Genomic DNA, 15,871 nt, shown 5'->3' with positions numbered 1-15,871 from the left:
CTGCTTGCACTGACTTTTCTGTTAATTGTGCCTGTTATGGGACTGCTATAAGACAAATTTATGGTTTTTGTCCTTCTAAAGGTGAATACCACAAATAAGTAATGCAGAATAGTGTAATAGGCTTGTGGTACAGAAATGGTGTATTGTTTTTCTCATGATTGGAAAACCTGGCAGTGGCATTGAGCCCAGATTTTCTGCGTCAAAGCCGAAATCCTTCCTTTACTTTGCAGAACAGTCTCTTCTATATTCAATGCTGGCTTACTCCTCTTTGGTGTGCTGGGCTGTGGGCAGAGGTTTGTATCTTTACTCTGCCGCCTGCCCTGAGGGGCTGCTGTTCACAGCCAGATGGGTTGGTTTTCTCTCTTTCCCCCTGCCACTACTGTTTTTACGGTTTTTCCTTATGTATTTGCATTTGCTGCTGTGCATTTGCTGCCAGCCTTGCAGCACAACGAGTGAATCTGGCATCAGCAGAGTACAGGAAGGAACTGTATTAGGTTCAACTTTGCTTAATGGTGCAAGTCCCACTGGGTTTTGAGCAGTGTTGGGTAGGTAAGGAAGAAAGATTTGATTTTAATGAGAGATGGCACCAGCATCATAACAGGTGCAGTATGAGAATCCAGGAGTGAAAGAGTTAATTTGTATTCTGTTCACAGAGATAGCTGTGAAAGAGCATATGCTGAATGTGCATTCCAGTTTCATTTTTTTGTTCTCATTTACAGTGACAAATAATATATTTCCCTTTAGCTTTGAGTGCTTCATAAACCTGGAGCTGATGATGAATATGCAGTTTACACTCCAAAGGCACTAGAATCAGTGCAAGAAGGCAGAGCTTGGTGTGGTTCACAGCACACTGTGACCTCCACTGTGATTATCAATCAGTCAGGCTTTCAGGAGCACATCCACCATCCCAGATATAACACTTGCTTACTCCTCTCTCTTTTTCCCTGATAAATGTGATATCTGAACCTCTGGGAAACACACTATAGATGTGTGACTTCTATCAAAGGATGCTGAGTTCTGTTTGCTCTGAATTCAGGTTTAAAAGGGTTTGGTACACTCCTCAGTGGGTTCTTAATTTCTGTCGTAGTGTTTTGTCACACACAGCCTGGTGTGGAAACTTACCGGTGCTTAACAAGATCTCTTCAATCTCAGGGAGAGCAAGATTGGCAGTTTTGGGAGAATTGGTCTGGTTACAAGTCTGGAAATCATGAGTGGAGTTGTGGGGTGTGTGTGGGGTTGCCTTATCAGCGTGTGATGTTCTGTTAGAAAGCAATTTGCTCAGAGGAAAGGAATTGCTTTGAAGGAATGGAACGAGATTTGGGACTTTGAACAGGCTACTGGTTAATTCTGTATTAGAGCAGTCTGCCTTTCACAGAGTTGTGGTTGCCCAAGATAGCATTGTACATGAACAGAGCAAAAGAGATGCTCCTAAATTCATTTGGGCTTCTTATGAACATAATAGGAGACAAACGTGCAACCATACTGAAGCAATGCAGTTTTTTCAGCTCAGAAAGGCACCCTAGTTCCAGGCATTACAAAACAGCAATAATTTTGTTCAAGTGATCAAATTTGCAGCTTTTGTAGTATAAGTGATTTGAAATAAGCATCATCATCCTATTGACCTATCAGCAGAAACATGACCGTCGTGCAGAGCCGTTTCTTAGCCAGCTCCCTAGAGCTCTTCTACAGAGAATGAAAAGTGAGAGAAGGTTTCATTATTATACCTCTTGCCACTCTCTGCACAACTGTAATCCTTAAGCACTAGAGCTTATGTTCTTGAACTTGTCTTTCTGGCAGGTGGAGGGGTATTTTGTCTTTGGAGGAGGTTACTGAGAAATAAGTCATGTGTTACTTTGTGCTTGAACCACCACGGTGGCTTGCTGTCACAGTGAAAACATCACTGAGCAAGATGAGAGTAGCTATGTGCAATTTCCCTTGGTGCAGTAAATCAGATCTTTTCATTACCCAAAGATAGACAGGAGGGAGACTAGTGAATCCTCCCTGCTCGAGTCCATGTTTCCAAACCACTCATGTCTTCCTAACAGGATTTCTCTGTGGGAGGGTTGGTACATGTGCTGGAGGTCTGTTCAAATCTGTTATCACCTTATGACTCGTGAGCACAATCCAAAAAGAGTTGCAATCCCAAAAGCTAAAAATGCCACTGCACAGTCAGAGAGGATGACCACAATGACCATGACTGGCCCCAAACACACCAGTGGAACTGCTCTGTTCATCAAAACCTGCTGCATAGCTGCATGGATTCATCCTTCTTGCCAGCTTTGGAGTCTGCTGTGGTTATGAACATTGCTTGTGCCTTGAGAGAAAAGTGATGAGCAGAAGTGTTGAATTCTCCTGGTACTGACCAGGGTGGAGGAACGCTGGCAGACCAGGGAGGGAGATTATACTGATGCTCTCTATGATGTACCTCATTTAGAGCTAAGCAGAATTTAAGACTTAAGGGTTGTCAGCCAGACACTTATAAGAACTTCTTGAATTCTCCTTAAATTAAGACAAAAAGTGTTTTTTAAAGAAGTCTTAAGATAAATACTTATTTTTGTGTATTTTTGTTTTCAGGATGAATAAGAGATACTTACAGAAAGTAACAAAAGGAAAGCTGCTAATAATAATATTTGTTGTAACGCTGTGGGGGAAATTAGCATCTGGGGCAAATCATCATAAAGGTAAGAAATTCTGTTCTGTTCTATTATACTGTTGTATCTGTGGCCTCTGTCAACAAATTCAGAAGTGTCCAGTCTATGCGACCTTTTTTCCTTATGCATATTTGTGTCTCCTGGCATTGGTCCACTACTCAGTACCAAAGGAGGAGCGTTTTCAATGGATAAACTTTTATTAATTTCTTGAGAATTTAAGTATTTCAGTCCCATTTTCAGCATTCTCTGATTTTAGGTCATTTTTGTAATGATGGTACAGTTGAAAAGATGGTAAAAAAAGATGGTAAGGTAAAAAAAGATGGTAAAGTAAAAAACCCAAATAATGAATGCTGCTTGTCTCATAAAAATAGATATATCAGATAGCACATATGTGTGCTGCAAATGAATTCCTGGAATGAACCTTAGAAAGAAACAATTTTTAGTAACATGTATGCTGCTACTGTGTGCAGTTATCTGTCAAGTCTAACTTTATGGATAATGTGTGCTGAATGTGATTGTTTCCTCACCAAAAAAAGACCATTGCTTTGCAGTGTTCTCGGTCTTCTATGCTTCATTCCTAATAGCGGACCAGGAACTTTAGTAGCTTGCGACAATGTGAGATTTGTTTCCTCTTGGTCATTCTAGCCCTTAAAATGTATACACACCAGCAGGAGCTGTGATGGTTTATTGAAGCTTGTAAAAAGGTCTCTTTTTTGTGTGTGTGTGTGTGTTTCTGTAAACCTCTAATGGAAGGAAATAGCTCTCCGGATTCATGTACTAATATCTTCTTATAGGCTAATATAACTTGAAATGTGATCTGCAGTATAATATGATTTTGAAGCCCACTTCTCATCTTCATATAGTGTCTGTTGGCTGTTTATTTGCTTATTCAAGATCAGAATAAACTCTAACAACTTGGGTAAAGTAAGGATGAGACACGAACATTATCGAGAGCTAAGGAGTTAAATACTGGGGAAGGATTCCAATAACACCAGTCAGTTCATCTCTCTATGATCATGTACGTTTTATAATGTTCTCTCTGATGATAGGATTTCATGAGCAGGTATTTTATATATCTAGCTGCTAGATATTTTTCTGCTGTGTGAAGATACCTTTTTTCAAAATACCTCACTGATTAAGGACTTCAGGATGCAGAGCCACATTCTGCAAAGTCTTTTGCGAGTTGCAGTTTGGCTGCAGACAAAACAGATTCTGATGTGGTCCTGCAGGCCACCAAAGATGGGCATCATGCCAGACAGGAACCGTGCTGACATCCTTTGCTCAGCCTTTGTTCCCCCTCTGAACCAGAATATGGATTAGTGCAGTGGCTTGCCCGTTTAGTCGTCTATTGGAAAAGAGCCAAGATATCCTAACCTGGGTTCAGAATTCTTTTGTCTTTGATTATCTTTCTTTAAAAATCAAAAAGCCCATCTCCAGATCATTTTGATTCCATCCACAAAAGCTGGTCAAGCTGTGTTTGCCTCAATCCAATTCAAAGTTTGCCAAAGTATGCTTGCTAGTGTTTTTGAAAAAATGATGAGTAAAACCTGTCACCATGTATTTCATGGAAACAAATTATAACCCTAAGGACTATTTGGGGAATTAGTGCTTCATAACTGAGAATCAAATGATCCTCCAGCAATTTTAGCTTTCCAGATATATTCATGCAAAGGAAACCCCAGCAGAGCTATACCATTAATTATCTGGACAGTACTTGGCTTTTGAGCCCCAGCCTTAGAACAGAAATAACTTGAGAAATATTGAATTTGATGTTTTTAGATAAAAAAATATGCACATGAGCCTCCTGCAAAATCAGGTTATTAGCTGTAGGGACTTTACATTCCTGCAAGTTAACAAAAAGCTTTGGTTCTTTTTCTTTAAGTTGTAACTTTTCACCCCTTTAGCAAAATGTATGAAGTCTTGCAGGGAACAATAATAAGAAGAAGCATGACTTTAGTGTTTAATTTAGTAAAGCAACTATTGTACATGTTCAGATTCTTTTGGAAAGAAAAAATATTCAGAAGGATTTTGGTTTGTGAATTTAGTAGATCTGCAAATCAGCTCACTCACTGGGGGATTATTTTAAAAAGCACAAATCAGAATTACGCAGCTCAGCTACCACTGATTTCCAAAGAAACTGGGAGTTTAACTTCCCATAGTATCAAAAAAATCTTCCCCCTGCTCTAATAGCAGAAATGGAGCTAAGGTGCAGTCAAGGAAAACTTGACACTGTTCACCTTTGCATAGAGTTTCCAAATACTGAGAAACATGTGAGTTTCTTCAGCAATAATTATTCCTAGCATCATTAATCTTCATTTATAGGAGTCCTTACTGACATATTGACATGACAAACCCTAATGACTTTGAAGGAGTCCTTACAATTTCAAAGCTCGATAATCTACATTTTAAAAAATCTTTACCTTCCTATTGACTTAGTCATATTATGCATCAGTTGCACCAACTCTTAAACCTATCTCTTTTTCTGAAGGCTATTGTAAAAGAAAAGAAAGCAAAAAGCAGGAAAGATCATCAATATGTGAAAAATTGTTTAATGAGCATTCTGTTCTCCAGACAGACTTCAGCAGGGACATAAACAGCTGACTCTGACATGCCATCTCTAGGCTTGTTGCGCTTATTTCAGGGATACGGCACAAATGAGAAATCCCAAGACAGTAGCAAAAAAACCCAGAGACTGAGGCAGGGCATAGGGAACCAGGCTCTGAGGTCCAGTTGAGCAACAACCAAGGTTACAAACTGGGATTTCAGATTACAGCTTTTCAGTGTCAGGTGTGTGGGCTCCAAGTCCATCCTTCTTTCTCTTGAGAAGACTGGTTTGAGGACATCTCTGCTCCCTTTGTCATGGCTGATTGTTAAAGTTTCATCAGTCTGGGCAGAAAGTCCAAGAGCTAAAAGAGATAAGCGCTCCCAGTGTTTAAAACAAAACACAAAGCTCACTTTTTTCCCCACACAGGGTTATGAGTTCTCCTGCGTAGTTCCTGGGTGTGCACATATTTATATTCCATTTATCCTGTCTTCTGAAGAGAAACAGGAGCTCTGCTTTTTCTTTTCACTTCGCTGGGGACCCTGATACTATGGTGATCTGTGCCTTACCCGAGCACGTGCACCTGTGAATCAGTGCGCAGCACCAGGTCCATTTGTGCTGCAGCAGCGGTGTATGAGAAGACAAGTAAAGAGTGGCATATCAATCTCCAAAAGGATGTTGTCAAGGTTATGAGTCTAAAAACTGATATACCTTGAGGGTGGCTGAAAGAAATCCATAAGGGTATTTTATTATAAGATTGATCCTGATCCTCCTACTCATTGCTAGCCCTTGGAAAACAAATAAACCTGTGCAAACATATGGTGTTCACTGACAGATATGGCAGGCAGGCATCAGTTCAGCATCACTGCCTGTTTGCTATTTCTGTCATAGGGAACATGAATTGATTTGGTGACCATTGTATCGCAGCCTGTGTTTAAGGTTTCAAGTGTTGGACTGGTCCTTTTGAGAAAGAAAGATACTCATAGCCCCTTACAAGCGCTCCTTTGTAGACAAGAGGCTACTGTGAGACACAGTTTCTACCCTAAAACTAAGAACTCTTTCAAAATTCAGATTTCTTTGAGCTTTTTGTGATTACTAAGTTTTTTTACATTGATAATGTGGTAAGGTAATCCAAATAAATTAAGGGTGCTTTTGAATCTAAGCATAGTTTAATATTCCTCAAAATACAAACCAATAAACTTTATGTTAAATTTCAAATCCCTGGACGAAATAAAAAGCTACTTAAAGATATGGCTAATCATGAATGCTTGCTTGCCAGAAGGAATTTTTTATGGAATCAGAAAACACTCCAGGTAGATAAATAAAGTAATTGAGTATTTTTGGACTTACTAGATGAAAAGGCATGATAATTTATTTTCATTTAAAAAGTTTCACTCAGAGGCTGAACTTATTCATCTGATGCCTATCATACAGCTAAAATAAACTAAACTCTTTATCAGTTGTGATGCAGAATTGCTGCTCCTACTTGTCTGAATTTGCACTAAATTAGAAGTCTGAGGGAATGTCTTGCTGTTCACAAGGAGAAAATGAATCTTGGTTTCTCCTTGCAGAGGAGTAGCGGTTCTGAAGCCCAGCTGAATGAAGGAGTCACTGAACCTCTAAAGCTGCTAGTCAGATCAGCCTTCCTGGATGAGTCTGCCTTTCTGAGCTGCGTTGCCAGGGCAGAAGCACCACTGGCACCAGCGTTGTGATGTAGGATAGAGCCTGTGCCACACACGCGCCTGGAGTTTGGGAATGGGTATGACTATGAGAAGGAAGAAACCCAGTGGTAGCAGCAGCACGCTTTCAGGTGATGCTGATGTGGTTTTTTGACATGGATGGACTTTCATTAGCGGTCATCCTCTTCCTTGGTCACAAGGTTTCTTTCCTTTTGTTTTGTGAAAAGAGTACAAATAAAATGTGCAGGACAGTCCTGGAAAGCCTAAGGAACTGGCTGAAAATTTCAAGTCTTCGTGGAACTGAGTTAGAAATGCAGCTTAATTGTAATAATTGTCCCCAGGTATCTTATTTTCTTTGGATAACTCATCATTTCTGTTTGCTGTGCAAGACCTTTTAAGTCTTATGTCTAGATTTGTCATGTTTTCTATTAGGAAAATGAACAAAAAGGTGGCAAGCCCTCAACAGGGCTCCATATACTCTAACACAAGTCCCACATGTGTGTATCTTTGAGAATGTAAACTTTTTTTAGGGGACAAAATCTCATAGTAATGAACAAATTCAGTCAAATGTGATACCATAGGCCAGTATGGGCAGTACTATGCCTGGTTCTGGAGAGGGAGCGGAAGGACTCGTAGCCCTTGCAGACAGATGGGGTGTTGCAAGTTCGTTCTTTTGGCTTCTAGCATTCAGCAGGGCTCTGTTAGCAAGCGCAGTAATGCTAATGCTGCACTGAATCAGCATGTGACAGGCTCCTGGCTCTGCCTGACCCCGGGGCTGCGGAATTGATTTGTTCTGAGGAGAGATAATATAGCACTTTGTTAAAAGCTGTGGTAATGGCCTGTGTGCATTGCCTCAATGCCCTCATGTCTGTTTCATGCACGAGGGGTGAAATTCACTGGTGAGTTAGGACAGCTGTTTAGATGCCTTAATGGGTGATGTATGTCGTATTTATGATTTTGTATCACTAGGGCAGTGCAAGGGACTTGAGGCATGCTGGTGAATCGTGTGCAATGCTTTGCAAACTCTTAGTGTTGTGAATTGTGCCTTAAAGATACCGTTGATCCTCTGATCCTTGCAATAGATTTTCTCCTAGCCAAACTTTCTCCTTACAGTTATCCACTGACTGATACTCATCTAGTTGCCTACGTGTAACTCCGTTAGTATACGTGTGACTCCAGATGTCAGTATTTAAATTCTAGCACTGGCTTGCACTCCCTGGACTCCCAGGACAAAACTTTATAATCAAAAGTATCATATATTATGGACATGGGTAAATGTACCTTGAAGTTTACTAAAGACGATGCCTAAGTAGAAATGCTTCTGAGAGCTGACGATTAGTTCTGCTTATTTGTCTTCCTGATTTGCTGTATGTTTAAATCTGAAGCAGCAGGGCAGAAGACATTGTTTTTCTTGTGCTGACTGCTTGCTACAGACCAAATGAAACTGTCTTGAGTGGGCTGGGAGAAAGCCTCCAGAGGACATGGGTGGTCAGGTAAAAAAGGAGAGAGCCTAGCTTGCAGGAAGCCTACAGAAGGAGTAAAGACTGGGGGACAGCTGAGAAGGTTGATGAAGAGACAAACAGCTAGCCTTTTGAGGTGATGGAAAGAAAGGGACTTAAGGAGCCAGATGTGACTGTGTTCAGGGGCTCTGGTCAGAGGGCAGACTTGGAAAGAAGAATCCATCCCACCAAGGGCAGATTTGTTATAAGCTCTTTTATTTCTGTTCAGTTTTACTCAGCACCACTGAGTTTTCTCTGTTTTAAAATACGTTTGTGTCTAGTTTATAATAATGACTTTGAATTATTAGTCCTGCTGAAGTTTTAGTGTACTCTGTAAGAAAAGGTCCACCACAGACCTCTGATGGACTTCTCATTGCGTTTTGTATGAAAAATCATATAAAAAGTTCTTGAACGTTATAACAACTGGAACATTGCAGAATATATGGAACTGGTTCTACTACTGGGAATCACACTGGAGGTTACACTAATTCAGAAGGGCTGGTGAAGGACTGCATCAGTCCTTCACTGTGGTGTCTTGTTACTGCATTAAGACTGTGCAGGTTACTGACAACAGTGTTCAGAAGCTTGGGTAAATACCTAAAACACATTGCAGCTAAATAATGCTGTCTAGTTTACTTTATTCAGGCAAATTAGGGGGTTCCCTCTCATTTAGGTGTTTGAGATCTACACTCCTAGTGTTTAGAGTCGCAGTGTCTAGATAAGAATAGCCCTAACTGATACATGGAAGACCTCTGAGGTACTCAAACCTTTGACTTTTTGTACAAGTGCCTTCATCATGAAGTTACAGTATTTTAGTGTGAAGGTACCTTTGTCCTTTCTGTTGAGGATTTTACACTGTGTAGAAGACAGCACTCATAATGCAGAAATAGAGGGTGTTTGTATTCAATTTTAAAAGCAGTAAGTACCCTTAGTGCAGAGGACAGAAACCTAGATCAAAGACATCCCTCCTTCCAGCTAGGTAACCACTAGATAGCCACATGCTCCCCCTTGTTCTCCTTCCTTCCTGAAGGAGTCCTGCTAGAGGTAACGGCATTCTTTGGGGACACAAGATATGTGGTTTGAATATCTTTGAGCTGAAGAGGGCACTGAACGCAGACATCCCAGTTCCATGATATAAGCTGTAATATGAAGGGTAAGCGGCAGCAGTATCATCTTTTTCTCATGTCATGGAGGTACACTAAAACTAACTCAAATGAGGGACAAGCTCAAACAACTTTATTTCACAAAAAAGCCAAAACCACACAACAGAAACCAATGAGAAACAGGGGTAGACCGAAACCAATCAACACCCCGATAACATTGAACATATAACAGTTTTGAGGTGTCAGTCAGGGTATTGTTCCACATGGCAAGAATTCCACACAAGAATGATGACCCAAAGTGCGCACACACTCGCTCACAAAGGGGGAAACGCTCGCTCTCTCGTGGGTACCCAGAAGATATAATCCCTCACCCGGAGGGGGGAGGCAGGGTGAGGGCTCACTCAAGGACGTACATCCAGAAGAAGTCACTCACCACAGGACGTGAGGGCACTCAATCCCGGGAAGTTTCCTCAGGCAGCATCCCGACCCGAGGGGAGAGGTCCCGAACTCAGGCCTGCTGCTCCGAGAAGACCACGCTCAAAGGGGGTCTCCGGCAGTGCCCCCTTTGTACCCTGGGTCGGATCTGAGCTGTGGTCATAACTGGTCATGGTCTAGAAGCTTCTCCGAGCCAAGGCGCCTCACTGGCCGTGGACCCCGCCTGGTGACCAAGGGGTCCCGCCTCTCCTGCTCCCCTCCCGCGGAGTGTGCGTGCCTGGGCACGGCACAGCACAACAGGCGCAAAAATGAGGCGTGGAAAGCCGGTGATCGCCATGCCAAAAGCCCCATCTTTATCAGAGGGGGAGGGTGAAGCATTCCTGTCACACCTCAGTTTGCACTTTTTTGAAGTGCCTGTACCGTAACGTTTGGTGAGGGATCTGACCCTGTGGGTAAACTGTATGTGTTCAACATGCACCTTCTGGATGTGTGGGCCTGTCAAAGGGTGTAAGAGTTGTTCTGCATACTCCCAGGTTCTTGACTGGAATTAGGTAGGAGAAAACTGCCTAATATTTAGATGAAAGAAGTTGCAAGCACACAGAGAGATGTGTGTGGATGCCTTAGGAGCTACCAGGAGAGGTTGGAAAATGTCAGTGGGGTCTATCAAAATATTAGATGGAGGCATCCACTCGTCTGTTGTCGATCTGTCAGTCCTGTGCCATCAAACTCTTTTGTCATGTTTGCTAAATGTCTCAAACATGGATAATCTTATCTCTTGTGGAAGTTTGTCCCAAAGATAGATTCTCCTAAATGAGAATGCTTTGTGTGCAGCTTTCACTAACTTAATTTTGAGTGTAATTAATGCTTAAATATAGGAACAAAGGAAGATGATCGTCATTTTAGCAGACATGGGGAAGAAAGATATTAGATGTTGTTATCTAGCTTGGGCATTAATTGAAAGTTTCAGTTATATCAGGATCAGAACCTGATCCCAAAATTGCCATTTGCTTGAAGATAAAATAGAACAGTCAGTCAAACACTTTCATATCAGTATCTGTCACTGCAATCTAAAATGTTAATACAATATCTGTTGGAATTCAGTAGATAACATTCCATGGCCTTCTGCCACGGTATAAAGGAAAATGATTTTCTCTGATTGCCAAGATGCCAATAGTTCTGATGGTTCGCTAGGACACGGGTGCAGAAATCATGGCAATCGCAGAGTTACGCCTATTTATTCTCTGTGCTGCCAGCTCCATCACAGCAAATGGCTGCCTTCATTTTTGCCCCCATTCGCACCACCACCTTGACAATGAAACTTGGCTGTCCTTGAGGCAGCCATGGAGAGAGAAGTTGGAGAGTTACAATTAGATATCATGCGTTTTCCTTTATATTGATATCTTAAAAATATTTCTGTTTATATTTGGGAAGTATTATGGTTTCTTGATATTTTTCTAAGACAAGTAAAAGGGAAGTGCATAACAGTTCTTTGTTTTGGGCCTGATCTTGTAATCCCAATGCCAAATTTTTATTAACTTTCCATGAGTGAGTACCCAGGATCTTTTCCTTAAATACATTCAGAATTTGTGTTGTGGTGGAAAGGAGATCATTGCACAAAAGATTATATTCTTGTAAAAGTTACATACTTAGTTGATTTTACAGTTAGAAATGCCAAAATTTTTAACATTTTCAGCCCTTTCATTTATTAGTAATGTTATCTTCCCTTGGATAGCTGACCCACCAATCAGCTGGTTTTTTAGCCCATTTCTGTTTTGGAAGATTAAGCTCTCCCTTGCTTTTTTGTTAGGAAAATATTGTAAGATGTTAGGACTGAAAAAACATTGATAGTATGCTTACCCTGCTGCTAGTTTTTCCTACCATGAGTAAATGTTGACATTTCCCTAATACTGGAATAAGATCTACTTTTCCAGTTTCATATTCTTTCAAATTGGTCCTGTTGATTTGTCGTGTATACTAAGTAATGCATTCTGCTAGATTCCTTTATCCTTACACCTAGGAAAACAGAGTGCTTACATTTGCATGCCACAGTTTTGACTAAACCCATAAAAATAATATGAAAGAAATTGTTAGCCCCCTAGATAGTCATCTTTATTCAATTAGTCTTGGTTTAATAGTACCACACTCTTGGATGTGTTGATCAGAATTTTCCTTGTTGTTTCATTAACTTGTTAAGTGCTCAGTTAAATGTAGCATATAGTAGTATGTTATTGTTAGCATTTCCAGATTTAAAATATTATTTTCTGGGCTTACAGTTTTATTCTGAATTTTTCATTTGACTAAATGTACATCGTGTCATAGATAATGTCTTAAATAAACTTTTCCTTAGAGTAGAAAAGGAAAGCAATGGATGTTAGATGCATTTGTGATCGGGGAGGAAGAGAAAAGGAAGAGAAGGACTGTTTAGTGACCTGGAGACTCATGTCTTACACCATGAAGCAGGGTGCTACGCCACAGTGAGCTGATGGGGTCCCTGCAGCTGCCTGTACCCACTCCCCAGCCCCTTCTCTCTTTCTGGAAACATTTTGACTCATTGACTATATTGGCTACAATGTCTTTAAGGAGGATCCTTCCAGTACAGACAGATAGTATAGGAGCTGTAAATGGGAAAATGATTGCAAAATTTTAATTGTCAATATCAGAGTCAGTTTACACAAATAAAACCCTTTGAGGAAATGCATTCTCTATTTTTATATAAATACTTAATGCTGATAACAAGAGACTACTAAGTTACTCCAAAAGTGTGAATCCTTATGTGCAGGTTTCCAGCCTTGGAATTTGCCATGCATTGTAGAAGAGCTGTGTCCGAATCTTTTGGCGGCTTTGGAGCTCAGATGGTAGCATGACCTTGAGGTATACTGGAAGGTCATGACTAGTAGAAAGTTTATGTCCCAGACCTTGAAACCAGCTTTCTTTGGTGGAGAAACCAAGTAGATTTTTCTCCATTGGTATGACAACTTTTTTTTCCCCTTTTTCCTCAGAGAATCGCTCATAAAATTTTATTAATGTCTGGGACTATCAAACAAGAATATAATTGAAAAGAAAATCTGAATAGTTTACAGTTTCCCTTACATTATGTTTTCTCCAAATTCAACATGTTAAGATCGTGTCATTTTTATAGGTCAAATACAATGGGTCAATATCACATTATAATTAGAGTCTGATCCTTAACAGTATCCAGATATGTAAACTTACTGTAATGGCAGGATTAGGGCCAATTCTATCTTCAAAGTCTAGATCTGATTTCAGGTATGGAGGCCATATATCCCAGTGCTGGTCTTAGGGTTTTCTGCACTGCCCTTCCGGCTTTCCAATATACATTCCACACATCCAACATACATTCTGTACATGCAGTGATGACTGCCCCGTGCGTCTGCTGGTATCTACTGCACACCCCTGTTACCCTGCTCAGGGGATTTCACATACTCAGGCTGGGAGGTTTGTGCCTGGAAAATCGCATCCCATGTGGAGATTATTTCTATAGCATTTAGGGGATATGTTAATCTAACTTTCATCTGCATTAATTTTCTGCTGCTGCTGTCTAAAGACTATGCCCTTCTCTCTTGACACTCTTCACTGAATTTACTCTATAGCAGTGTTAAGTGATTGCTTGTACAATGTCGTATTTTAGAACAGCTGTTCTTTAGTCGTACAAGTGCCAAGGAAATGTTCAGAAACAGTCAGCTACTCTGGGGAATAGCAGGAGAAAAATATTTCATGTGGTTTTGGATAGCAATTTATAAAGTTTTTTCCTGAACCAAAATTTTTAGTTCTGTTCTTTGGGAGGCTGAGGGAGATTTACCATTTTTAGGCTCACTGGGGCAGTCTTCCACTGTAATTGTGCTGGTTTTGGCTGGGATAGAGTTAATTTTCTTCATAGTAGCTAGTATGGGGCTATGGTTTGGATTTGTGCTGGAAACAGTGTTGATAACACAGAGATGTTTTCATTACTGCTGAGCAGTGCTTACACAGAGTCAAGGCCTTTTCTGCTTCTCACCCCACCCCACCAGCGAGTAGGCTGGGGGTGCACAAGGAGTTGGGAGGGGACACAGCTGGGACAGCTGACCCCACTGACCAAAGGGACATCCCACACCATATGGCGTCATGCTCAGCATAGAAAGCTGGGGGAAGAAGAAGGAAGGGGGAGATGTTCGGAGTGATGGTGTTTGTCTTCCCAAGTAACCATTATGTGTGATGGGGCCCTGCTTTCCTGGAGATGGCTGAACACCTGCCTGCCCATGGAAGGAGTGAATGAATTCCTTGCTTTGCTTTGCTTGTGTGTGTGGCTTTTGCTTTCCCTATTAAACTGTCTTTATCTCAACCCACGAGTTTTCTCACTTTTACCCTTCTGATTCTCTCCCCCATCCCACCGGGGGGGAGTGAGAGCGGCTGGGTGGGGCTTAGTTGCTGGCTGGGGTTAAACCACAATGGTAGTAGAGATTTGTAGAAGAATCTCATCTTTTTGGAAGATCAGGGAATTGATCTGAGCCCAAGCTGCACAAACCAACAGCTCCAAAGCAGCAAAGCATGCATATGTGCATGCATATGCACGCAGAGATATGAGAGACTTGGATGAAAGAGAAAAATGCAAGGTCATCACTGATGAAATAGCTTACGTGGACCACTTTAGTGTTTTTAAAATGCTTATCATTTATTTATGGGAGCTTCACAAAATACTAGGTGCTTTTCAAACGTAACTGAAAACTCAGGGAATTTTCCACAACATCCAGCTTTAGGCGCTCTGAAACACCCTTCAGAGCTCATTCCTTTCACAAAGTGGGAACTCAAGCTTTCAGTGTAGGTGTGAATACTTCCCTGAATTCATATAGCAGGGAGCTGCAACCTATTGGAAACCTTTTGGAACTTTTGGAAAGTCTCTTAATGGGAGGACTCAGTTTGGATATTGTTCTTTTATCCGCCTGACAATTCTTCTCCTATATCAGGGTCATAATGCCCGAATAAAATTGTAAAGGTCTTATTTTATTTCTACTGTTCAAATGGAGTCTCATGTTGCAGTTCAGGAGCCAGTGAAATTTGGTCTGTGACAGATTCATTTATATCTGCATATCATTCTGCAAATGTCATTCTGTTGTGTTAAAAAAGGTTTGGTTGTAAAACCTGGATTTGGCATTTGCTCCATTTCTCCTTGTTGAGCTAAAATACACAGAAAGTCAGGAAGAATTCTTGAAATTTGCAGAGGGATAATACTGAAATTTTGACCTTCCCATTAAAGTGTGAAAGTACCATTTGATAAAGAGGTGGCTGTGACCAAGAAAAACCCACTTCTCCACATAGATGGGGACAAAGCCATGGCATACTTACTGGAGAATGGAGGCTGGCTTGGGGGTTTAGATGACAGAAAGCAGGCAAATCATAAAAGAGCAGTCTGCTTTGTGCAGCTTTCTTTTACCAGGCTGAGCAAGAATTCTGTCTGTAGTGATGAGGAGGCTGAGGCAGGAGCTGCCAAGTCTGTCTTGTTCTTTTTTTCCCCATAGATTTGTATAACTCTTGTACTCAAATTGTTCTCAAGTAAAGGCAGTAGGCTTAGAATTCTTTTTGCAAAATACTTCTGGCTTCAATATCAAGTGTCCTTGAATGACTGAAGTATAAAGCTGAATGCATGGGTTATTCTAGGTGAATGCAGAGCTGTGGAAAGGATATGCCCGAGAAAAGTGTTCTGTTAAGACCAACACAAATCTTGAGTGCATTGTGCTGTTGTATTTTTGGGCGCAAGTTATTAGAATTGCTTTAGCTGAGTCTGTGCTCCAGGACCGTGTGTGAGAGGAGAGCTAGGGCTTGTAGGAGGCTGTCTGAGTTGCCGGGAAGGTCAGCATTGTTCTGGATCCAGAATTTGAACCCAAGACTATGTATGTGTCTGATGGGAGGAGAGCAAGGATGAAGCAGTTAAGCCTGTAATTCAATCTCAGTGAAAAGAATGAATCAT

The 15,871-nt window shown here is 41.1% G+C and overlaps 1 protein-coding gene across 1 annotated transcript in view; it reads left to right on the top strand.

The window, feature by feature from the left end:
- The first annotated feature begins 2,572 nt into the window (after window positions 1–2,572).
- The window catches only part of TAFA2 (TAFA chemokine like family member 2), a 76,432-nt gene continuing 63,133 nt past the window's right edge, over window positions 2,573–15,871 (top strand). Inside the window, 1 exon segment of the mRNA XM_075499294.1 lies at window positions 2,573–2,681. Within this exon segment, the coding sequence (XP_075355409.1) occupies window positions 2,576–2,681 (106 nt within the window). The 5' untranslated portion in view covers window positions 2,573–2,575.

The sequence above is a fragment of the Mycteria americana genome, chromosome 1 (genome assembly GCF_035582795.1).
Source record: "Mycteria americana isolate JAX WOST 10 ecotype Jacksonville Zoo and Gardens chromosome 1, USCA_MyAme_1.0, whole genome shotgun sequence".
Classification (NCBI taxonomy): Eukaryota; Metazoa; Chordata; class Aves; order Ciconiiformes; family Ciconiidae; genus Mycteria; species Mycteria americana.
Note: the sequence above shows the minus strand (reverse complement) of the source record. Positions and strands in the feature narration are given on the sequence as shown.